The sequence below is a fragment of the Amblyomma maculatum genome, chromosome 8, assembly GCF_055883805.1.
Source record: "Amblyomma maculatum isolate TAMU_Amacu chromosome 8, ASM5588380v1, whole genome shotgun sequence".
Lineage (NCBI taxonomy): Eukaryota > Metazoa > Arthropoda > Arachnida > Ixodida > Ixodidae > Amblyomma > Amblyomma maculatum.
In genome coordinates this window covers 34,170,606-34,196,516 of record NC_139351.1, presented here as the reverse complement: position 1 = coordinate 34,196,516, position 25,911 = coordinate 34,170,606, and the positions used below count along the sequence as shown (strand labels likewise).

General features: G+C 46.6%; 1 protein-coding gene across 1 annotated transcript in view; it reads left to right on the top strand.

Moving 5' to 3' along the window:
• The window catches only part of RNF220 (ring finger protein 220), a 68,009-nt gene that overhangs the window by 40,352 nt on the left and 1,746 nt on the right, over positions 1-25,911 (top strand). Inside the window, exons 8-11 of the mRNA XM_084576199.1 lie at positions 14,256-14,338; positions 18,612-18,633; positions 20,254-20,392; positions 24,098-24,172. Coding sequence (XP_084432325.1) covers positions 14,256-14,338; positions 18,612-18,633; positions 20,254-20,392; positions 24,098-24,172 — 319 coding nt within the window. The remainder of the gene's footprint in view (positions 1-14,255; positions 14,339-18,611; positions 18,634-20,253; positions 20,393-24,097; positions 24,173-25,911) is intronic.

Genomic DNA, 25,911 nt, shown 5'->3' with positions numbered 1-25,911 from the left:
AGTTAGCTGCATCGTCTGGACCCTTGCAAACTTCTTAGGTCTGCCAACCTTACTTTCTGCCGCCCCCTGCTATGCTTTCCTTCCCTTGGAATCCAGTTTGTTAACCTAAGCGACCATCGATTGCCCTCTCTTCGCACCACATGCCCTGCCCATGCTCATTTCTTCCTCTTGATCTCCACTAGAATGTCATTTACTCGAGTTATTTCTCTGACCCACTCTGCAAGCTTCCTATCTCTTAATGTTACACCTATCATTTTCTGTTCCATAGCCCTCTGCATTGTCCTCAACTTAAGTAGAGCCGCATATAGAACTGTGCAAGATTCCGAGAGTGAAGAAAGGTAGTAAAAGAGCAAAGAAGTGCATTTAAGGGTAGCGCCCGGCAAGCACAGAAGTGAGTACAGGATTCTTAACGATGCAGCGAGTGGCGCAGAGCCTTGATCTAGGGAGCACCGAGTGTACGCGTCTGCTGGCTGTGAACGCCGAGTGGTGACTGACGCGAGAGGAGATTTACCCAAGTCGTGAACACACGAGCGACACGTGACTGTTCAGTCTGGCGAGCTTACAATACCGTGCAGTATTGGCTGTGATGGCAGCATCTGTGATACGTGCAACCTCTCATTGGCCACAGCTCTGTGGCTGCTCCACCTCCTAAATGACTAAGCTGCATGATGCGCACATCATCACTTTCTCTTTCGCGCTTTAATTTCACGGAGAGAGAGAATGGCTTTGGACAGTTATCGGCAAAATGATTGTGATTAGTAGCGTTATGCACTAAAAAAAAAAAAGAGTCCATTACCTTCACTACGATGAAAATAACTTATTGGCTTAGTGCAGCTTTTTAACAGCTCATGGTAACAGCATTTGCGGTGGTGTTAATGGCACGGTAAAGCGTCCAGCATCACTGGCAAGCCGTCAAAAGCATTACTATTAAAGGCCTTCGCCAACTTTTTCATATCGGTACGTGCTACTATAAAAGGTATATAATGATACTGTCTGGATTTCAGATAGCGCAAATGAAGAAAAAGTGACCCACCTCAATCACAGGTTCGGAGTGGCGATTTCGGGGAAAAGCACACGGACATTGCTGTTTTAGAACCGTCGTTCATTACGGTTTGTGCTAGCGTTGCATCGTTATCAGAAATAGAGCAGTTTCTGGTGTCAGAGCAGGTGTAGAGACAGCAAAATGCGTCCCTTCAGCCAGGAATTCTGCACCGCCTGCTTGGAGCCACATGGAAGCACAAGCGCAGTGGACAGCGCCCGTCCTGTCGTATTCTGTTCCTCTGTCCCTGTGTTTTGCGCTGGTCTTTTTATGAGCTTTTATAAGTTATTCCGCTGTTGCTAAGGGCCCCTTTCAGTGTGAATACGGTAAAGCAAGTACAACAGAAAAGACGACTGCAGTTCTCTCAATTTATTGGTCTGTTTGAAACATTAATGCTGGCAGTAAACTCTGGAAGATGTAACATTGACTCTCCTTATTTCTTGCATTATATCCTCCATATTACAGGGGGAACTTCCGATTTGTAGTGACTTCTGAAGTTGATGAAGTAAAAAATATTTTCAAATTCCCCTAATTCATACTTTCTGTCGTGCTCCCGGCGCGAAAAAGCGGCGGCTGAGTTTGGGTGCGCCAGGTGCCAGGTCTGCGGTGCCGTGTGAGCTGAAAGTACGACCTCTCCAACTTGTCCTTGGTTATTAGAGGAGCGTGGGCGCATCCCACGTATCGCACCTGTGAAGGAGGCTGCGAAAGGCCTTACTACATTAGAACAGTTGTGCTGTGATCTTCCGACCCGACGGTTGACGTGCAATACAGCGTAGTGTTGTGCTGAAAAAAAAAAAAAAGTAATTTTCGCACAGTTTTCACTCAACATCAGATGACCATATCAAAACTTGAAGATGGGCTAGATAGTGCATTGCAACTTGACGAAAGGTAAAAGCGCACAGGAAGACACACACTCGAGAGGATACCATGTGTCCTGTGTCATCTTTTCTCGAGTGTGTCTTCCTGTGTGCTTTTGCCTTTCGTCAAAATGACCACAGCCAGCTTTTTCATTAGTTAAACTTAATGAATTTCGTAACATTTCTAATTTTGATTTTTTTGGTGGCTGTTCATTGATTCAACCGTCAGATTGATTTGATTTTTTTCACACCCATAAGGCCTCACTAAAATGTTTTTGGTTTATTCAGAAACATATCCAATTTTTAATCACGCATTCGGTTCGAGACTGTTGGTCGAGGAAACACTTTCCGTTATTTTGTGCCATGCTTGTTTGTAATGTCACATATAAACAAGGTTCAAAATACCATTTTTATGCACATATATGTATGTCCAAAACCACACTATATATAGTCTTGAATAGAGTCCACATCCGATAGTTAAGACTTCTAAAAATTGTGTTTCATGCATTCCGCCGTTGCCTCTGCTCGGCTGCCGCCTGCATCTCGTGGTGTTCTTTGGAGAGAAAAGTTCCACTACGCTGTTTCGCCGAGGTCACTGACGAAAATTTGACCTTCTAGCGAGGGTTCACTGGGAATGTCATGGCGTCATACCACATGACCAACCACGTGACTCGCCGTTCACCAAAATAAATTAAAGAGCACTGCAGACTCTACATTGGAGTAATGCGAAAACATGGATGCTGCTGTTGGTTGGTTCTGATTGCTTCTAGTTGCCTAATTCGTATCTTCTTTGCCCGTTTTAGTCTTTGGTACCTTCAAATTGCACGTAAATCCCTTCCTATACCCTTTTTCGGCTCTATGTCCGGTTTCGTGACGTCACATCTTCTACCGCACATTAATTCACTTCTTGTTTACACATTTTAGTCTTTGGTACTTTCAAATTGCGCGCCAATCCATTCCTATGCCCTTTTCGGCTCTACTTTCGGTTGTGTGACGTCACATCCTTGACGTCATATCCACTACGGCATCCCTTTCTCTCCCACCTTCCTCCCTTCCCTTACGGTGTGGTTCAGGTGTCCATAGAACAAGTGTGGCTGATACTGCGCCTTTCTTTTCCTGTGAATGAGTTATTCTAATTAATTACATAATTAACTTATTGTCCTAATTATTTTTCGGACACAATATTATGCCACTCTCTATTGATTGACACCACTCATTAATCTCTACCACTTCTCTATTACTCACAACTGCTGGGAACACATTCTGCGGACATGGTCTGTGGACAGAAATCTGTGAACATAGCGGAGTAATGCTTTCGCATTAATAAGGAAACAAAGTGCTGTTCACGATCAGTTTCGCAATGGAGGAGAGCCTCGCAGGGCCGTCTGCAGCGGCCCCCCGTTGCGTAGGCAACAGTCTGCTTCAGATTACCCGGCAGATGTGGCTCAACAAGCTGCGGCGTCGCAGAGGAGACGAGAAGCTAGTCTTGCTCATTGAAAGAACATGCAAATAACTTGGACGCTAATAAATCTACTAATCTTGTTGACCACATCCGTGATTGCAAATCTTGTTACCCTTCATTACACTATAGTGATACCCTGTACAAGCACCTGGCCAGCAATTAACACATGAGATAATGGATGTCTAGCTACCACATGAAGAAAAACAAACAAACAAGGTTGTACATTAGTAAATCATCCATTTTTCTACACGAAAGTGAATTGCATGCCTTCATCCTATGTAGCAACACATGTTTTTGGCTTGTCTTGTTGATGGGGTGGTCACTTTTCCATATATTGTGTTTCTTCATTGAATAAACTTTCAGTTGTGAGTCAGCGCTCATCCTGTGGTTTTCTGCTTCGGTGTTTCTCTTGTGCTGCTTTGCATTCAATATGTTCCACCAACTCGCTCATTGGTAAATGGAGCTTTCGCTCTGTAATTAGGTTTAGAAGTGTTAAACCCTAATAGTCTTTTTTTTTTTCCTTTCTCCCGCTTCTCCCGCCTCAGGCAGTGGAGAGATGGCCGAACGACTTTTGTAACTTCTAATCGGCCACAGCTCCGTCCCGGCGTCCCAATGGCCTTTTCTCATTGATTCCTTTTGGCGGGAATATGGAACCCGCTTCAAACCGCCGCGCTCGCGCGTCGCTCCAAGCGCCGGGGCCTTGAGAGAGATTCCTCCGAGACATTAGGGAGTTTTAGAATAGGGAGACCCAAGGCTTGAGGCCCCCAAGGAAATAGCGTGCGGCGGCGCAACGTGCTAACCGAGCGGCGAGATATAGAATAGGGGTTTTCCCGACGCAGCGGAGCCGGGCTTGCGTTCGTCGATTGCAGCGCCACGACGGTAAACCAAGAAAAAGCATTTAAATATATAAGAGCCAACAAGGCTATTTTGTTTTTGTCAAAAAGTGCTACTATTGCACAAAACTATATTAAAACTACCAGTTATACAAACTGTTTTTGTCATACAAGACGAAATCGGCCAATTGTCAATCCAGGCCGAGGCCGAGAAAACTCATTTGAACCTTCCGCGCTTTCCGCCGTCTGGTCCCCATAGCAACCAAACGAGGCGAACTCGCTAGGCCTAGCAGCTCGGTAAATCCGGAAGCAATCAGAAAATATAGGGCGTTTTATTGCTAAAATTTGGTGGTGCGGGCATCATGAGACATAGCATAAGCTTCGTTGGCCTTTCGTTTGCCATGAACGCGTGACACCATGGAGCGGTGACGACGAATGTGTGCCGAGGCGAGCGGCCGCCGCTTGGCCGGTCGCCGCTATGTTGCTGTAACCCAAGCGACCCAACGACGGCTTGGGGCGAACGCTATTTCCGAAAAATAGGGGCCGCCCCTAGCCTTAACCCAAGACCCCAAGCGCGCCTTACGTTCTGCGCATGCGCACTTTGGGGCCCCCTATTCTAAAACTCTCTATTAGAGACTTAGTTTAGCGCTACCGCTTACCGCTGCCGTCTACCGCTAATAAGAGCGAGTTGGCGGGCTAGTTGGTTTTGCATAGTGAAGGAGCAGCGCAAGGGACGGGACACAGAGGCACGAGGAAGCACAAACACAAGGCGCTGTCTCCATGCAATAAAAAGCTGCGCTAACAAGACGCGGACGAAGGAAACGCAGGACGCACACAAACGCGTTTGTGCGTCCTGCCTTTCCTTCGTCCGCGTCTTGCTAGCGCAGCTTTTTATTGCATTGAACTATGAACCAACTAGCCCGACTAGTTCCACTATACTATTCTGTGTCTCTGTGTCCCGTTCCTCGCGCTGTTCCTTCACCCGTCTACCGCTACCGCGCACCGTCAGCACAGCACGCGCTGATTGGTCCCCGCGAGCGGCGTCCGCCGAAATTTGACAGGAACGTGGAGCCTTCTGTCGCCATCGAGGCGTACTGATGCTCGTGCGATAGCGGTAGGCGGTAAGCGGTAGCGATAAACTAAAATCTCTATTGTATGGCGCGTATGATAAGAGAGTTTTAGTTGACCGCATTTTACGGATTGCTCCGCTCACGGTAATGCGCTCAGCGCGAGCGGCGCGCTTGCACCAAAATTACTTTACTGTTCTTGTCTACCGGCCCCGTGCAGACCGATGTGTACTCGAGCTAGAGAGAGCACACTCATTGCGTGATGGTGGAAGGAAACAACTTAGGAGAGGCCCTTGCCATTCCCAATGCATTGGAGAAAGTGTGGCGGAAGTGACGTCAAAATTTAGGGTTAGCCAAGTCGGGTCATTAGCAACGGCGACGCTGTTGCTATGAAAACTCGGGACACTAGCAACAGCGTTGCTAAGGGCCCTAGGTACGTGAGCGTCGCGGAGAAAAAAAGGAGGAGGAGAGACGTTGCAGCATCCGGTCGCGACGCGGCTGCGCCGGCTTCAAAAAAAATGACGTCAGGGCCTCTTCTAAGTTTTTTCCATCCTCCATGCATTGCGTACTTGCGGCGCTCATTTTTCTTCACTTCGCAGCCGAGTCATATGCTCCGGGATGGGGTACTGCTGAGGACGGCGTTCAGTAAACGTCCGCTTCCTGTGTGATTGCAGCGAATCGCTACGGTGACAGCTCGACTCACTGTCCCTTTTCCCGCCAAACCACAAAATTGAGACGAAAAGCTCTTGTCTCCAGAAGTTTGAATTAATGAGAGCCTACCGTACTTCCGAAGGCGGTTTCTTTTTAATTATGCAGCATACATTTTAGATATGAAATTGGTGAGGAAAGAAAATTCATATATAAATTGCATAGCGGCTGTAGGCGGAAACCACGTGGTGACCCATGTACTAGAATGTCTTATGCACCATTAACAAGAAGAAAAATGCAACCAAAATTTGGTGCCTTTGTCTCACACTTTCTTTCAACAATGTCACACTCTTTCAACCAAAAGCTTCATGCTCCAGAGTGCTTACATATAAAGTGTTTTATTGCTCTAAAGGGGTCCGGATGGGAAATTTAAGTACTCCAGACTGCTCCTAAATTGGCCTTCCTCTGTTCCAATTCGGAAACCTTAGTTATCCAAAAATTGCATTTTGCCCGTAGCATATCACTGCAGTGTTTCTTACACACCCTGTTCAGCAGGGAAAAAAAAAAAAAAAATCCTGAGAAAATTGTATTTACCTAGGCAGACTTCTTTTTGCCTTCGTGCTCGCGAAAATCAACGCAAGATAATTACAGCGCGGTCACGGACTAGAAGTGAATGGGGGTGAAACCTGGATAAGGGGATGCACGTTAACAGCGCTCTTCTGGCGTCACCGTACTTTGCATGGGAAAGCGGCCGTGTGGTTATTATGATTACCGTGTTCAATTTACCTTTTGTGGCTCCTTTAGCTCCGCTTTCGGTGAAAACAGGCTTCTTTGTCATTCGAGCGCAATTGCCTACGAATGCAGGCCAAATTCAAATGATCCTCACAACGTCCCGTTTAAGTTCAAATGATCCTCACGACGTCCCGTTTAAGTTCAAATTTGAGCCGCACCGGCTACGAAAAAGAAAAAAAAAAATGTTACCAGCAGCACTCGCTGCTCGCCCGAACTGCCCGTCAGCCGTTGGAGCAGCTCGCTGTCGTACCGCGTCCGCCATCCATTGACACTGGAGCTTTGGCACTCCTGGCGCTCAGAGCGAGAGAGCGGAACAGGCTGACGAGCTGCTCTGTGAACCTTTAATTCCTTCGCCAGGAACACAAATAAGAGACCTGCCCCGTGTTGTCGTACACGGCCAAGCAGCACTTGGAGACGTCGGAAAAACGCGCTCGCTTTGGATTGTCTTCCCCGAAGGGGGAGAGAAAAAGTACCAAGTCAAATATGCGTTGGGGGCAAAGCGTGCGGTGCGGTTCGGCAGTGCGTCGAGTGCCGCCGGACGGGGTCTCGAAGGGCCACTTTACGCCACAGGGGTACGCGCGCGTCGTCCGCTGCGCTGCCCGGCCAAATATTTGGATTAGCTGTTCGCTTCTGCTGGGGCGCGAGCACAGGATCTCGCGTGTGTGTAACCAGGGGAGGAACGCCAGAGAACCAAATGGACAGCGGAGGACAGCCGCGGACGACAGCAAGGAACAAAGGTGCGGAGAAGCGGCGGGACTGTTCCGCTTGCTCTAAGCTTTAGTTGTGCGGTTCTTCCGGGAGGAAGCGCGCTTAATCTTCGCGGAAGAGCGCGAAAGGAGGGATTTAAAAGCTTTCAACAAGCCACGGGTGTATACTTGGTCGAGATCCGCTCCCCCGGTCGCATTCCCGCTTCGGGACACGAGGACTCGATTTACTTTGGCAGTTTGGCATCATCGAAGGATTGAAAATTGCGCTGCTGTCCGTCTAGCTTTTCTCTCTCTCTCTCTCTCTCTCTCTCTCTCTCTCTCTTTTTCAATTTTCGCGTTCTCATGCGTTGGTGCCTTTTCGCGTTACTGAGCTCGCTCTTCGTAGTCAATGTTCGTTTGCCCGCGGACCTTTTCTCCGCGCTGTAGTATAATGCTCTTGTGACCTGTGAGAGCAGCTGAAATATATGAGCTTGCAGAGGTGCTTGTACGGGGCACACTGTGCGGTATAAATTGTGTAGGATGCCGAGCAAGAAATGCAAGCCAGTCCTGCTTATCCATGATCGAGAACACAGGGACTATTTGCTGGAAACGTTTCACGGCCGAGTAAAGGTGATTTGTGGTCAATCCATAGCTGTTTATGTCTGTCGTGGATGCACCCCGAGTACGCTGTGTACCGCGCAACAGATAGCTGTATAAAAATAAATATTATATAGACGGTCTGTATGGCTACGCAACGGACGGATTGCCTAAAAAATATTTCTGAACGTGTAATAAAGTGCTTACAGCTTTTCGCGCCTGATATTGTAATGGAGGGAGAAAAAGCGACATTTTCGATAACTCTATGTACGCATTGCTGGAGTATATATATATATTTTTTTTTTCGTCGTCAGGTGTGTGCGGATAGGAAAAGTGTTCAGTAAAGGAGCACTCGCATCAAACCCAGTCGACTGCGTTGTGGCTGTGGTGCGTACAGCGCAGCTAGTTAAATTTGTGACAGGCGTGACGTTTATTTACGTCGAGTAACGAGTCGCCTTTACGAGAAGCCGCAGTTGTGGACCGCGAAAAACATCCCTTGTTTACGGAATCTCGTTCGGCATATGTATGCTGTGAACGTAAACGCGCCGTACAACTCGAATCAAATGCACCAATTCAGATTTTCGGATGGTCTCGACTTTTCCGCCACAATTTGCACACGGGACGCTTGTCAAGACAGCTCTGCACTGGACGACTAACGAGCACTCATCGGTGTTACTCTATACTCCGTTTCATACATAAAATGCAACACTACCAAAGCTACAGCTCTTGTTTGCGCTCTCCGCATCCGCGATAAAAAATAGTGCCTGCTCTTGACGAGAGAAAATAATAGTTGCTTTGTCTGCAAGCTTAATACATTTTACATGTGCCATCAACTTCATAAAAAGTACCTTTTTTAGGGAGAAAAGGTCGGATGCGGCTAATTTGTATGTTTTTTATGTCGTTTTTGTTCGTGCCGCGTTTTGCTGCCCCGCAACCTTGTCAGCTGTGCCACCAGATGGCGCTGGCTGTGCCCTCCGCGCTGCGCACATCCTTTTGAGAAAATGGTTCTTTGGTGCGCATTTTTTCTATAAGATCCGCTCTGTGAAGATGTCTAAACATGCGAAGCATGTTACTGCAAACGTGTATGCTCGGAATAGAGCCCGTTTCGGCAGGAACCACTCGCCTACAGAACGAGCGCGTAGTGATACGCCTCCTGTTTTTTTCTTGCGGACTACTTGCGTAGCTTTCGTTGCGTTGCACCTGATGTATGAAACGGAGTATAGAGGCTGCCAAATTCCAAGGAGTCCTGGACGACCCCTACATTTCGGGCCTTCGCTTCCTTGACTGTTCAGTAAAGGTTTACTAAAGTTAAGTATTGATCGCTCCGCTGCTTCACGGCACTGAATAAAGGACGCCTCGGCGAAGAAAAATCTCACTTTCTCCGCAAGCGACGGCTGTGCGCATATTTGTTGGTGATTTGTGGACCGGGGGCTGACGCGTGGAAGCTATACCTGTTCAAGGTCAATGATCAGAGAGTCCGGAGCTCGTTTTCCACGCTCTCTGGTCTCGTTGTATAGTGCAGTTGGAAATAAAACTCAGTTCTAAAACAATTTCCCTAAAGTCATTCAAAAACGAACAACCAATCAACCAGTCGACTGGGTTCGTGTGAACGGACTCCAGTGCGCTTGCCCTTTTCGGTAGTTGCCTCATTGGCACGGTGCGCACGGAGACGACTAGCAGCTGAGCGGGCGTGGCTGCGGCGCGCGGGCGACCACTTTCACCGTGCGCAAAATCTCCTTTTAGAACGGCCCCTGAGGCGACATTCAATACGAAAAAGCGAAAGCGTCTCTCATAGCCTGAGCCGCTTTGGGGCGTTAAACCCCACAAACCAAGCCAAAAGCAAAAGTCTTTAAAAAAGGCCTCGTTGCATACCGCGCGGGATGCATCAACTTTAGAGCAGGAGTTCTCGTGGCTTCCACAACTACCCACTGAACTTCCACTTCCTTCCTTGGCCCGCCCACTACCTCGGTGCCACTTTTTGATACTACGTATCGCCACCGTCGTGTGGGATCGCCGACTCGGCTGCAACGTACGCAAGAACATCGATCCGAGCAACGGACATTTTGAGGTCTCCTCGATTTGGCTGCACTTTCGGCACTAGTTCACAGGTGCTGCACTCTGGCCCTCGATTTGACAAGTGCAGCTGGCGCCACCTGCACTGCCATCCTCGATTTGACATCGTGCAGGCATTTTGGGGCACGAGTTCTTTGCACGCTTGCACGCCCGGAGTTGTCAGTTCACATCGTGCACGAGGTGTGCAGCAGACGACAGCAGTTGAGATGCGCGTGGACGTGAATGGCGTGGAGCGGGAAGTGGTCCCTGTTTTTGATGATTGCGGGTTTAACGCAATTGGAGACGAAGGAGGACTGCTCTATGAAACGGATGGTGAGTGCTGGTTTTGATGGGTTAGTAACACTTTTTTTTTTTGGTTGACAAACCAACTTTCTTTTTGTCTAGGAGGGCATGGGTAGGCAGCAATGCTGTTTTTTATGGGTTGGTAGCACGTTTTTTTTTTTTTTTTTTTTTTTTTTTTTTTTTTTTTTTTTTTTGGAAGGCATGGGTAGGCATGCTGCCCATACTACAGTGGCTTGCTGACTCTCTTCACTTTCTTTGTTTCGTAGACGGCGTCCGCGTAAGCATAATCTTTCGAGATGAACTTGACGGCGAGGGTGAGGCAGCTGCGGTAGCGGCGTCTGCAGCCTCTTACTTTGCCATGTTAATAACATGCAATCGTTATGACTGTTGTTGCATTTGGCACTAGTTTTGCGGTGTACTAAGCCACTATGGCAATCACACAACCTACACAGAGCGTCGTCCCACCACTATTGGCCAGAAAACGTGCCTTGCTACGGGCCATCTCAGCATCGTCTGGTCAAGCGATCACATCGTCGCTGATTTCGAAAAGGAAGTCCAGCACAACAGACGACTCGGTAACGTCAAATCGATCTGCCATGGCGTTCATGCTAGTCTGGCTTCCGAGATAGCTGAGGGCGATCAAGATGGTCTCTTCGGCAGAAATTTGTCGACGCCCGCTCACAGCCTTCGGATACAAGGAGGAGCGCCTGAAGCGTTTGCACACATTGTCAAAAGTCTCTCGGGACAACCTAAAGAGTGTCTTGAACTCGAAATCAAAGTACCTGGAGGTCACATTTTGGAAATAACCTCTGATGCGGTTGCGGTCCACACGCAGAAGCTTGCACGCCGCAAGAGAAAATGCAGCTTCGAACTCAGCGTCGAACTCGTCGTCACTCTCGTCGTCCTCCACAAGTTCCATGGCTAACTGAACAATGTCACCCATGTTCATCCACGAGCTACGCAAGTCGCAAACGCAAAATCCGATGCAAACAAAGGAGAGTGGCACAGCGCCGGGGCGCCGGCGTTTGACTCGGGCCCAGCAGACGACAAGGCTTGCACTGCTGCACTTGTGCACTCGATTTGGCCGCGCCACGAAGAGCGCTAGTGTCGCGCTGCACTCGCACCGCAAGAACTGGCGCTGCACTAGCACGGCACTTTTGAGAACTAGTGCCGAAAGTGCAGCCAAATCGAGGAGACCTTTGGGCAGTTTCAGCGCGGTACCAACCGCGGCCTAACGCTTTCTCCGGCCCTCTTGTTCCGGCATGTTCCATCCAGCGCCGCGTGTCTTCGTGTGTGTGCGTGTATTGTGCGAACGCTTGTCAAGCGCAGCACTGGGAAGATAGTCAGATAGGTCGTTCGGCGCCACAGGCATGAGGGTTGCCGGAGAGCCGGAGCTGCTCTTTTCTCCCAATCTGAGCGTTGTCCGAAAACAAAACAACAACAACAACAAAAAAAAAAAAAGAAAACAAGGCGGAGCATCTTTGTCGGCATCTGACACCCGCGTGTTCACTGCAAAGTTTTCGTTTGTTTGACTTTGTGCGCTAGCTTCACTGCAGCAACTTGACTGCGCTAGGGCCGGGAATAAAATTCGGGAATAAATAAGCAGAACATCTGAGAAATTTCCGGAATGTTAAAACCGATTCAAACACAATTAGGTACGATTGTCACTTTTCTTAGTTAAGCCTTCACGAAAATGTTAACGTGTAGCTTCTACTCTCACTGCCAAAGCTAATGGCTGAGCTCAGTGAAGTGTTGTCGATTGCTGCCAAAACTACTCCTCTGTTTATCATTCAAATGCGACGTCTATACGAGCCTCGTCGCAGGGCTGAGCACGGAGAACAGACATGCAAACACTAAACGCGCCACGGTTCGCTGAGAAGAAGACATCATGGGGGCAGAGTTCCGATACCACGTTCGTTGCGATGCGACGTGGTAGCATTAACGTACGCCCGAGCTACCTTTTCTCGTTCGTTTCACAGATCTCGTCAAGTACACTGCAACAGTTTGTGTCCTGCCAAAATCAATAAAGAAATACTAGAATTTTCATGATTTCGTTATTGCATTTTGTGTTGTTTTTTTCATATGTAAAGCTATTTTTACCCGTATTAAAATCCAATCCAGAATTTTTTTTTATTGCCCATTGCAGGTTCGTTTTCTTTTTAACACAGCTATAATAATGAAATTTGGACGTGTAGTTAATTTTAGTTTCTCTGGTCCTAACTAAAATAGGAACTTACTGGACACTAAACTCCACCATTAAAGTGTGGAAGCGCCAGCAGTAATGACTCCAGTAAAGGCTTTGAATGCGTTCTTCTTCTTCACCTTGGCTCTTCAAGGTGCACGTCGACTTTGTGGGTGACGTGTAGTTGACACGGAGACGACACATTCGAAGCAACAGACGAAACTGAACGTCACGTTACACCAGCAGCAATTACAGTTAGAAGAGATAGAGGCGACTTCCTTTCCAGTTGTAAAAAGTGCATCGAAACTGAACTCAGCCACGCCAACTGGCACGCTATACATAAAATTGAGCTCCAGTAGCATTTTATCAAGAATTCTCCAAATCCAGAACATGCGTTCCTCCTATCCAAGCCTGACCAAGGACCAACCTGCGCGGCGTGACGCGCGCCTAAGCACGTTCGAAATTTCCAGAAATTAGAGGCACGCTGAGAGAGAGAGAGAGAGAGAGAGAGAGAGAGCGCAAACCCAGCGACACGCGCTACGCGCTGCTTCTCTCCTCTGATCGGTTCGAATGCGCGCGAACTTTGTAGAGCCCGGTGCCCACGCGCACAGGCTCGGCAAGGGCACGAAGAGAGAGAGGAGGGCCATGCGCTGACACGGACCACCACGGACGCTGGCGGCTGTGCCTTCTCGCCCAATTAAGAAAGTTCGGCTCTTTCTTTCTCGGCAGCGGCCGAAATCGTCGCGCACAGCTCGGCTCTCCTCTCGGATCCCCTATTGCGCGCATGCACTCTATTGCTGCTTAGGTTTGGTTCACGGTGTTCAGCGTCCCAAAGCGACCCAGACTGAGAGGTGCCGTAGTGAAGAGATGCAGAATAATTTCGACTTACCGGAATTCTTTAAAGCGCACTGTCATCGCACATTACACGGATATCCCGCATCCTTAGACACGGAAGTCGAGCGCCTCAACCACTGCGCCACCGCGGCGGTCTACCATGTTAAGCGCAACACTAACTGACTTAGACCAACGATAGTCGAGAGGGTGTTGCTTTTGCATAAAGCACCGCTTTTAACCAAGGCATACGAACATGCCTTGCGTGGCCTATGCATCTCGAGCGTGTCTGACTCGGAATCCGAGGGTCTCGGGGAGTTCGATTCCCGTTCCAACTCGGCCATGACACGTAGTCTTGTGACGTCACATAACTTGCCGACCAATCAGTGCCCAGCTATATGTCACCCGCCAACTCTTACGTGCCAGTGTAATGCTCGTGGTTTTTTCGCGCACAACGTTGACGTTTGATTTTTGGCTGAACGGATCCTGCCTAACTTCCACCACTGAACAGCTCTACACGACGCTTTTCATGTCGCATTATGTCTGCGCCATCAGGTTTTATTCCATTGGTGTTTTAACATATGTCTAGTGGTTGAACGGGTAATCGGTGGGTGTTGCTGTTTTCTCGAGACCACGTTGAACAATGCTGCCTTGTTTTATAGTCTCCATCGCGTATTAGAACTTTACTTTCTTGACTTTTTTTTTTTATTTATTTATTTACACAGCGTGGGATATTGCATTTGGGTACTTGAACGAACTGCGGAGTCAGTATAAAGATGTCGTCTGCCAGCTCTTGTCTCGAACGTGTAAAAGACTTTGTATTTATTGCACAGAGTAAGCGGTACATGCGCTTACATGCGCTGTAATAAGAGATGCTCTTGCAAGCCACCTCCGTCGCTCTCGCAGAAATCAAGATGGCATCGGCAGGTCCAGCCTGTCGCCTCGGCGGGACGAAGACAGCACCTCGGAAGAGAAACCAGACTCCCCGGGTGAGCCCATAGCATCTCTCATATTCATGTGCGCTTGAAATGGGAAACGGTGTCTGTTTTGCAGGCCCCTGTGAATATCCTGAAATCATTTCCTCCAAGGAATACGACAACTATCAGCGTGTCAAAGCTAACTTAAGCCAAGGGTAAAAAAAATGAAACATTTGAGTTAGGCCAGCGAAAGCACTTTTATACAGAGTGGTAGCAATTTGGAGCACCACAGGTATTTTTTAAATTTTTGTATTAACAAATTAATAATAAGAATATTTTTCTAATTTACTAATTATTGCCTTTAGACAATAAATGGATTTGCAAAGTTGGAGAGCAATTTTTAAAACCCTCATTCCATTTATTTCCGATAAAAGAAGTCTTACGTGTATTATTTCTCCAAGATTTAAAGAAAGCCCGCGAAATACAAAAAATATCACGTGACTGGCGCATTCGCGCGCTACGGTTTTGCTGCTGTCAACCTGGGCTTCAATGAACTAAATCAGCTGCGGCCTTTGCTCCACGACCCCGTTGCATCGGCAAACTGATATGTCTGCAGTAGTTTTTTCGTCCGCTTCATGCAGTCGGCGCACGTGACGGAGCAAGTGGCAGCGAGCTCACCACGCTGGCTGCAACCATCGCCAACCTATCAGCCTACTGGGCTGTCGAGTCACGGCCGCTGCTAATTTCGCGCGAATGCGTAAAGTGATATTTTTTGTATTTCGCGGGGACTTTCTTTAGAAATTGGAAAAACGATACACGTGAGACTTTCTTTATCGGAAATTAGAATGTGGGTTTCAGAAGATGCTCTCTAACTTAGCAAATCACATTTATTGTCTAAAGGCAATACCTACTAAATGAGAAAAATTATCAATTTTTTCTGGAAAAATACTGGAAGTAGTAGGCGAATATGTCTACTTAGGACAGGTAGTAACCGCAGATCCGGACCACGAAAAGGAAATAACAAGAAGAATACGATTGGGATGGAGCGCATTTGGCAAGCACTCGCAGATTATGACTAGCAGCTTACCGGTATCGCTCAAGAGGAAAGTATACAACAGTTGCATCTTGCCTGTACTCACCTATGGGGCTGAAACGTGGAGGCTAACCGAGAGAGTTCTACTTAAGTTGAGGACAACCCAGAGGGCTATGGAACGAAAAATGGTAGGGGTAACATTAAGAGATAGAAAGCGTGCAGAGTGGGTCAGAGAAATAACTCAAGTTACCGACATTCTAGTGGAAATTAAGAAGAAGAAATGGGCATGGGCAGGACATGTAGTGCAAAGAGAGGATAACCGATGGTCGCTGAGGGTAACAAACTGGATTCCAAGGGAAGGAAAGCGTAGCAGGGGGCGGCAGAAAGTTAGGTGGGCGGATGAGATTAAGAAGTTCGCAGGGGTCAAGTGGACGCAGCTAGCACAGAACCGGGTTAAGTGGAGAAATATGGGAGAGGCCTTCGCCCTGCAGTGGGTATAATCAGGCTGATGATGATGATGATGATGATATACTATATATAATGGCTCCTAAGACATTGGAATACACGTGCTGGTCACCACGTCACGTGTTATTCGCCCACGACTGTTATAATGTTCAATTGAATGTCTTCTCATGCAGTTTCGGTTTCATAGGCGGAACGGTGGCTGTGACGTCAAAGGTGGCTTAGGCGATGTGGCCATTGATACGTCATTCGCGGTCATTCCGGCTCATGAAGGTTTTTTTTTTTTGTTATTTTTTTTTTTGTACTGAGCTAAAGGCCCATTCACATTTGTAAGCCGCGCAGTGCGCAGAATTTTCTCTCAGCTCGGCCGATGTTCTTAACTGCGAGCGTGACCGTCGATCTCCACTGTTCACCAGCAACGAGAGGTCCGATGTAATGCTACCGTCCACTCTAGCTGCGCCGCTGAGTGGTTACCGATTTTCGACCTGCAGTCGCAAAGCCAGAAAATCGAGCAGCATGCGACTATCGGTTTTCGACCAACGCGACCATTTGCGACAGCCGCTTTTCGATCAAAACGGTCGCACAACTTCTGCGAGTCGCAAGTTAGAACGACATAAATATCGGCAATGAGTTTTTTTTTTTTCTCTTTTTCTCGTGCCTCACTTAACCTAATGCTACTTTTGATCTCACTGGCATCGATTGGTTCATTATATCGAAACAGCGCAAAAAAGAGATTCAAATATATAATAGCTTTAAAAAAATGCCATGAGGTTATCCATGGAATATCTGACGAATGTATGACCAATCATTACTAATGAGAAAACGCGCAAGTAAAGTTTTGCCGTCTATATTTGAAACCAAATAGGCGTCCTCAGTTTTCTCGACGCAAGGTATTCGCCCTAGTGCTGATGACGTGAAAATTTGTTTTTCTTCTTAAATCAGTAATTTACTCCCTTTCGAGCTTCAATTGCCTACACGCACGTCGTAGTTGCGAGCAATGGCGGAAAAGACAGCAAAGTGACGTAATTATCACGCAGCTCTCACGGGCCTATCGTTGGCCTCGGTGGCTGGATTAAAAGCACTCGGAAAAGTACCGAGGGGCTTCAGCCATGCCGCGACAGCAGTTGCATACAACTTCGGGGAGGGTTAGTACTACTGAAAATTTTTACAATGAATGCTTCGAGAACCTTTATAGCCGCGCCCCCGTCTTGCTGACTGCCGTCGAGGTGGCTTTGTCGTTAATAAATTCTGAATGGTTAATAAAACCTATCATTGTAAGCATTTTTTTTTTTTTCAGCACTTTGTTTAGTAGTGGACGTATAGGGTAGCGATGGTCGCAGGTGCGTGCGCTTTCGTGGTTTAGCCTACCTATTGAGACTGCCATGCATCTGTTTGGATTGTTACCGTGCCGATCCCAGCGCCGTAGCGCACTGTCTAGCGAATAAATATTTTCTTTGCACATTCGCGGTAGCGTCACACACGCCGATTTATCGCTACATTTGTTACGTTGGCTTTCTGTCCCTCTTTGCGGCGAAACGTGTTGCCAGGGCTCGAGTTTTTATGCCCTCGCATATCGTTCCTGACCGAAGACGACTCATTTGAGTCGAGTGACGCCGTGAAGGGTAGCTTCGCCACTTAGCACCAAAGCGCGCGTGAAAGCAAGCTTCGGCGGGGCTCTTCGCATTAGAAGGCGCTGGCACGAACAATCGGAAGTGTGATTTGATTCGGCATAGTATGTTATACCGCCCTTAATTAGCGTCGCAATAAAATAATTGTAATTCACTACGACTTCCTCGGTATGCTGTACTTTTATGGATGTGTTTCAGCCGTGAGAATTGGCGCGGCGAGCACTGCTCAAAACAAGCGGTACTGTACTTGTGTTAAAGGACAACTCCGGAGGTTTTTTGACATTCGAATATTCTAGTGAAAATTTTACTGTGCGTTCTCCACTTCGTCCTGACGCATTCTACAAAATTTGGGCGCCGTACGATAATCCGTTCGCGCGCAACACGACTTTTAAATATGCCGTTTTCATGGCTTAAGTTGGGACTATTTCTGCGGGCAACACTGAGTTTCTGACGTCACAAACAGTATACCGGCGTTACTGTCCACTTCCCTCATGATTATAAAATTGTGAGGCTTCTCATACATTTTATGCACTGCGCCATGATTTACATATTTTATTTTCACCATCCAACGCAAGTACGAGTGTTTTTCTAATGCTGAGTGTGACGTCAGCATTTCGTCAACTGGGACGTAGTTTCTGGCCGTGGAAACAGTTTCGGTTTCGATTCGCTGTTTTTCCTTTTTAAAAATACTTCTAATTGGAATTTCGAAAAACGTTTTTTTGTGTTGGAATCAAGATATGCCGAAAAATGTAATTCAACCAAAAACACAAAATGAAAAAAACCACCGGTGTTTCCCTTTAAGATTTACTTATTGTTTATTGGGCTTGACGTCACAAAGCGACATCGGCTATGTATGGATATGCGTCGCCTCTATCCCGCCTTTGTGTTTTGCTCCTGCACGCTGCCACCAAAGCTGGCTTTCTGCGTCAGCCTTCTTTTTTAGAATATTTTAATTGGGACCTACGTGTGCAGCTTCACGCAGTCATGTGATGTGTGCGCTTCCTGTCTGAGCAACTCTGCATGTTCTGAATAGCCTGAAGGCAGAGAAAATGCATGCACTGTTATTCACTTTTGGCGCGTGCTGTGCAGTTTCCCTTGGATGCCACAAAAGCATCTTTTTTATTTGATGGTGGTCTTTCTTGTGAGTCAAGTCGCAGAGTTAAGGAGCTTGAAAATAATTTGTTCCTTCTCTTTTCTCTCCGGCCTCGTTTGCTACCTGCAGTGGCAAAGCCCTCTTCCAACAGGTAAGTCTCATTGCCTGCTGTTGTGGTTTCTGGGTTTCCGGAACAATGCCTTGTGACTGACTTCGATGTGGCAGTCAGATATTCTGGGGGCTTTGAGGGAAGCTGCGCCGCCTTTAAGGGTACATTGGAACAGCGTTAACGGTGCCTCTATGCACCTCCCATTGTGGATCCTCGTTCACATACAGCCATAATATGTGAAAGGCGCATAACACTGATATAAAGTATCTATGGGTCCTGGGTGTGGCTTCGTGACGTCACGTAACTTGCAAACTCCTGTAGAATCTGGGCAATACGTGTCCGGTTCATGCAAATTTCAAGAAGATAAAAATTTGAACAATTCCCCAGCCGGTGTGCGTTTTGTACAATGTGCAGAATTTAGGATGTCCCAAACACCTTTCCGCGCCACTGTGGATGATAAAGACGCGCTAACCATCACTGCAGCCTTGGACACTACGCACTGCCCGTGCATTGTTGACTTCGCAACCGCCAGGCGCGCTGCACGCATCTCGAGCAGCTTGCCCGCGACGCGTGGCCCACACGTTGCCGATGTCGCGATAGCCTATCGTGCTTTATACACCGCAGGGCGCACGACCCACAAAATTGGTTGAGGTTTAACCGTTGAACCCTGCTAAACCTAGTTGAGGCGAAGTGAAAGCGTCGTTTTGCTCTGGTTAGGCTTATGTTTAAACATGAGCAGACAGGGTTTTGCTGCGATTAAATTGAAAAGACTGTCGAGTCGAGGACGCCGTCAACTGCAAGAGGGAACACGTGATGCTATATCTGCTGTCAAGGGTCAAGGTCGTGGTACACCATAGGTGATACCATGGTTAAACTATATAGCCACACTGTGACCTGTGGCTCGTTGAATGCCAAGCGGACGCCCAGGCTAACCTTGACTGATACATGGCATAGTGAAGCGGTTTTGCGATTGCCAGTCGCTTTATGCGCCACAGCAGTTGGCGGCTGCGTTCACTGCTGGCGGGCATGGCCCGCCCATGGTGGACTTAGCGATCACTAGGTGTGCTGTATGAACTGGGAGTAGTCTGCGGCGCTGCATCGCCTGCACGTTGCCAACGTCGTGATCTCCTGTCATTGTGTACGTGACACGAAAAGTCTGCGGGGCCTCGCAGCTCGCACATCGCCAATGTCACTATCGTCTGTTGCTCTGTACACGCGGCGAGTGGCGAGCTGTGGCCATCCAACCATAAACAAACAGTCTCAGCCATAAACAGATCTGCGTGAACGCCTTTACCATGCTTCTGCACAATGTTTTTTGTTTGTTTTGATGAATATGAATTTCCGGACGATACAAATTTTTTCGTAACTGCGAGATCCACATCACCAAGATTCTACTGTACCAGCTGCCACAGCTACGTTTGATTTTTCACTCGCAGTGCCGACAGCAATGGCGCCAATGCTTGGATTTTCTGCAGAACATGGCCCTGAACAGAATGCGGTCACATTGAAATATAATATGGCACAGTCAAAAATATACTGTCCTCCTTTGATGCGTCGTTTGAAAACAGCTAACAAATGCAGAATATATGAAGCATAGGTTATTCAATGTTGACTGAACACCATGAGATGCACACAGGGTTACCAACTTGATGCTGGTTGCAGTGATGCCGGGGATGAGGCTGTTGCTACTGACCAGGACGTGCCAAAGGGCGCCCTGTCCCAGGTGGTGAACTCGTTGCGAGAGCGGCTCCGGCAGCTGGAGCAGCAGAATTCTGCGGCCACCAAGTGCCTCATCTGCATGGTAGGTGCTGCTACATGCATTGGCTCCCAGGGATGTCTTATGGGGATGCTGGTAGATGGCGAGTGGACTCAAAAAGGCTGACCATATGTGCATTGCTGGGCTGCCCTCTGAACACAGCACTCAGCTATTCTTTATGTATTTTTAATACAGAGTCATAGAGGGCACGGTGTGGCCATCGTGTGTTGCACTGTGCCTGCACCTGCTTCTTCTTGCACTTATTGCATAACAGTAGATAGAGAGAGGAACGTTTATTTATGAAAATAGGCAGAGGGTTCAGCCCCAGCTATAATCCTATGGCCCATTGTTTTGCAGTGGGCCAGAATAAAGAGAAAGGGTATATGGTAGGTGGTTAGTAAGGAGAGTCGAGAGGCGGAAATATACTCAAACTAGGAGTGTTCGGACGCATTATGTAATATATTTAATCTTTTTCGAGTTGCATTTACTGTTTGATTCAGTTTACACTGCACAGGAAAGCTGTTTTCTTCATTGTTTTTATGTAACCTGTGCATGGGCACACCTAGCATACTTATATATTTATTTAGGGGCACTTCTTAAGGTGAAGAAATTTTTTTGTGCCTTTAAGTTTGTGTAAAAGGGAGCCTACTGTGTTTTAGAATGCAGATGCACCCATGCAAATGAGTCATGCATCAGGTGTTGCAGCACTCCTCTAAGTATGCCACAGTAATTGATTTTGCTGGTAGATGCTGCGGTTTAGAACTTGTAGTAGTGGTCCCTGGCTGCCACTCTTGTCACTGAAAAGTATCATTTAACATACATTTTCTAAAACTTCCAGCATGGCTGGACTAGCTCATCTCAAGTTGCTTAGACGTTGAGTGACGCTCATCAGACCCTGTCTACAAAAAACATAGTCAAACTTTCATTCTGCATCAGTGAAGAACTCTCTGGGGATATTTTATATTAAAGATGCCTTCCTTTGTGAGTTTTTCTGAACAGGTCAAGGAGAAACAGTATTGCTACTAATTTTTTTCTGCTGAGGATAGTGGTACTGCAGCATACACCAGCAAATGAGTAAATGATTGTTGAGTAATCTTTTCTCTCAGCCCACATCATGTCCCATTTACATCATTGTCACTGCTAGAACATTTCATGTGCTGTGTGCAGAAATTAGCCGTAATTTAGAGTCATGCCCGCTATAATGAGCAAGCCTATTACACACTACCACAAAAAGTTATAGGGCCTCCTAAGCGCTTCTATGAGAAGACGCGATAGCATTAGCAGGTTAAATTCCTCCACACCTAGCTGATAGTTTCTTTACCTTAAAGGGCCAGAGGCATCAAATTTTTAGTACTGCGTTTCTACTGTAGAGATATGTGTAAGACTTGTATCACCACTTGAAGTTTGCCTGCGTTCAGTGAATAATAATTTATAATTGCTTTTCTTCCGCTTCACAGCTTCAGTTTCCCCAAAGATGGTCATAATGTGACTAACCAGTATGATATTGCATGACTCTGCAAAAACTGCAACATAATAGTCTCTGTGACCTGTCACTATTATTCACGCTTTTGGAGCAGCTTAGCTAAGTAAGCATCTGTCCCAATTAAGACTGCAAAGCAATGAATATACTATATTGCAGCTTTGGTATGCCTTATGTGATCTCATACTCACCCATGATGTCCGAATTCTTTGTTCGGCAACCTGAAACTAAAACTGTGTAGCGGAAGAAATGCAATTATAAATTAATCTAATGAGCATAGGCAAATCCACGTAGTACTCCATGTTCACTAATATCTTATGCTTAATACTAAAGCAGAAATGCATTATATTAAAGGTTTGATGTCTCTGCCCCTTTGAAAGACCTTTATCCCATATTTCCTCTACCCTAAGGGTTCTTCACCGATCCTTCACTCCAAAAGCAAAGGGGTGTAGTCATCACTTAGTAAGCAATTTTTAAGAGGTCTGTTTTCATTTCAGCGATGCATTTTGGGGGTTCCTCTAATTTTTGAAGGAGTACTTTTGAATTTTACGCTGCTTGCTTCAATTTTTAGATAACCGCTTTCAGATCTGGCAGTGCTCTGCTATTGTTCCTATGTAATCATCTATCTTGACAAGTCAGTTTCTCAATTTTCTTACATTTGGTGGCAGCATTTTCATGTGACAGCTATTCTGATGCAATTAAATCAGCATTAATAATAGAATTTGGTACGATCACACGAGAACCGCACCTAAATATGGTTCCAATAGTAGACAGGGGTTGCAACCAATGTTTAGTGGTGGCCTACCACTTGGTGCACAAAGGGTGACCCATGTTAAGGACAAATCAGATTTGGGCTCTGTCGATAGGGCTCTTCATTTCCACAACCATGATGCTATTTCATTCGATACTGGCATGCTTTGTACAATAAGGCAGAAGTGCGGATGCGTACCCTTTCCTGAAGAAAGGCCATGGTATGAACATGCAGTCTTGGTGATAGGCACGGGCTGGTGAAAAAATTTGTATCGTCTGAAAATTCGTACCATCAGAACAAGCAAAGTGCGTACGCACAACCATAGAAAATGATTTCACACTGATCTGCTCGCAGATGAGAGGATTTATTCACAGCTGCACGGCCACAGTTCACTATACTCACAGAAGGTGCAGCACGACTGGTTCTTGCAACGTCTGCTATGCGCTAGGCTGCATGCTGCTGCAAACCGCTTGCAATGCATACAGTGCAACTCGTGGTTACGACAGTAGTGATATGTGGGCTCAATGTTGCAGTCATGGCTTGTGCATCACACCATGCTAGTGGCACGGGGAAATGTTCAGGAGACTTGAAATTCTGCACAACACACTCGAGCTGGGGAATTGTACGAATTTATTGTACAAAGAGGGTACTACTTAAGCTGAGGACATGGAACGAAAAATGGTAGGCGTAACATTAAGAGATAGGAAGCGTGCAGAGTGGGTCAGAGAAATAACTCAAGTTACTGACATTCTAGTGAAAATCAAGAAGAAGAAATGGGCATGGACAGGACATGTAGTGTGAAGAGAGGATAACCGATGGTTGCTTAGGATAACAAACTGGATTCCAAGGAAAGGAAAGAGTAGCAGGGAGCGGCAGAAAGTTCGGTGGGCGGATGAGGTTAAGAAGTTCGCAGGGGTCAAGTGGATGCAGCTGGCACAGGACCGGGTTAATTGGAGGAATATGGGAGAGGCCTTCGCACTGCAGTGGGTATAGTCAGGCTGATGATGATATCATCTCAAAATCCATATCAGCCAGGTTTATATCACAAAAGTTCTACAGCATGCAACGAGACTCTGCTTCGGAACAGCCACTCTACTAAATATAGTAAAAAGTAAAAAGAAACATTATCGTAATGCATAGTTGCCTGCAGTGCAGAAGAAGCATGAACACATTTCTTGCACTGAGATGGCACTCACTGGTTCGTCAGACAGTGGACTGACGGAGCATTTTGACGTTGCTAGACCTGGCGTGCTATACACTGAAGCTACAGCAGAAGTGCTGTGGAACTAGCCATCACTCATGGCGTAACATTGTTACCTCTCTCTGCTGATTAACCTTGTTCTGATATTAAAAGCGCCACCCTGATTGGCAGCTCTTGGCATTTCGGCTGTAAATTGTGGTCTTTTTAGTTTCGGTTTCAATTTTCAAATGCAAGAAAGCTGCTGTGAGCTCACCTGTTGTCTTCTACGAGGCATGTTTCAAATTGCTCATGGCTACTCTTTCTTTCAATCTATCCCAGGAGCCCTATACGGACCCTGTGGTGTCTGTCTGCTGCTGGCACGTTCACTGTCAAGAGTGCTGGCTCAGGACACTGGTAAGTCATGTACAGTCAAATCTCGATATAACGAATTCCGCGGGACCGCAAAATGTCGTTCGTTATTTTGAAATATCGTTGTAATGAAAAATCTGCGATTATAAGCCAGTGGTCAAACCTAAGTATGAAAATGACGTACCTTGGCAGTAGGCACGTGTGTAGACAAGCAAAACCTCAAGTGAAAATGTTGCACTAACTCCAAAGCTGATTTATTTGAAGAAATCAAATATTTTCTTCTGCTGCGCGCAGCAAACACGACCGCGCACTACATTACACCACTACAGCACATACACCTTCCACTTTCCGGAACACCTCATTGCTTGCGTGACTGCACCGAGCGATGAAAGTACGGACTTCGTCCATGTGAAAAAAAAAAAAAAAAAAAGACATCAAAGTTCTCTTTGACCCCATTTTCAATGCTCCCTGAACTTTGAAAATCTTGTCTCAGTCTTCCCTAATGATCGCAGCAGTCAATGGGCCAATGCTAGCTGTCTGTAGAAGCCGAATCACTTTTTCCCTGCGTCGATTTCTTGCGGTGAAAGCAGCTACGTTCATATCTTCTTGGCACTTCGCTGACTAATATCATCGCCAATCTCGCACAAACTTCGCAATAAGATAATCTGTGGCAAAAAAAAAAAAAAATTAAAATATCGTCCCGCACGCGCGAACGACCAAGCCGCGTATGGCACACAACACAGGAAGAAAAAAACGCAGGCGGCTAGGCCTGCTGGCTACTGCGTAATAAACCATAGCTTCATGGTGGCGCTAGGAGCTGGTCCTAGGTGTCCTGATGATGATGATAGCTACAGCCCACGGACCATACACACAGAATCTGCAGTTTCTGTTTCGTTTCACGGAGAATTCCAAGCTGCGGAGCTGTTAATTTTAGCCGAATTCGTAATACTGATGTTCCAAAATTATAGAAGAAGAAATAAAATATGTTCGTTATTCTGAAATATACGCTATTTTGAAATTCGTAATTCTGAAATAGTTTAACATTGAAAACATAGCAAATCTTCCGGGGATTCTTTAAAAATTCGTTAATTTGAAAAGTTTGTTAATGTGGTGTTCATAGTAACGAGATTTCACTGTACATGTCATTTCTTCAACTTGAGACTGATGCTGTTTATGGAAGCATTGTGGTGCAAGGCACTGAGATGAGCCGTGACTGAACAGTTGTGAACAACATGAAGTAGAACCCTTTCTGCATTAGTCACACATGCAGCAGTGTCGGGCATCACCAGCACGCCCGTCAAGAAAAGCCTTTCTCAAAGATTGTGCCTTTGGTGGCGTTTTAGGCTGTGAACTTCCTCAAAGCTGGCTTCTCGGTGCAGACAAACTATAATTGATACAGCTCATACCTAGTCATGTTTAATGCATTGTGGCCTTGGTTGTTGCTGTGTCATTAAACCATACTTGCCATTGCTACCTATACAGCATTTATTTGCATAATTTCAATTTTCAATTTGTTTGCCACCTGCCAGAGGCAGGCTCATGATTTTTCGAGGCTAGTACGAAGCTTTGATGCTACTGGACAGTTTTGTTTTCTGATGTGGAGGCGCTAACTTTCTCGCATCTCCCTTTAATTACGATCAAAACGCGGCCTCCACCAAAACCAGGATCACACTTGCATCCTAAAGATCGCCACTTGACCACTCTAACTACTGAGCCATTATTGGAATTTGGCAATTTGTGGGAATTTGTAATAGTAGTGATAGCAGTGGCGCTGTTTAGTTGTA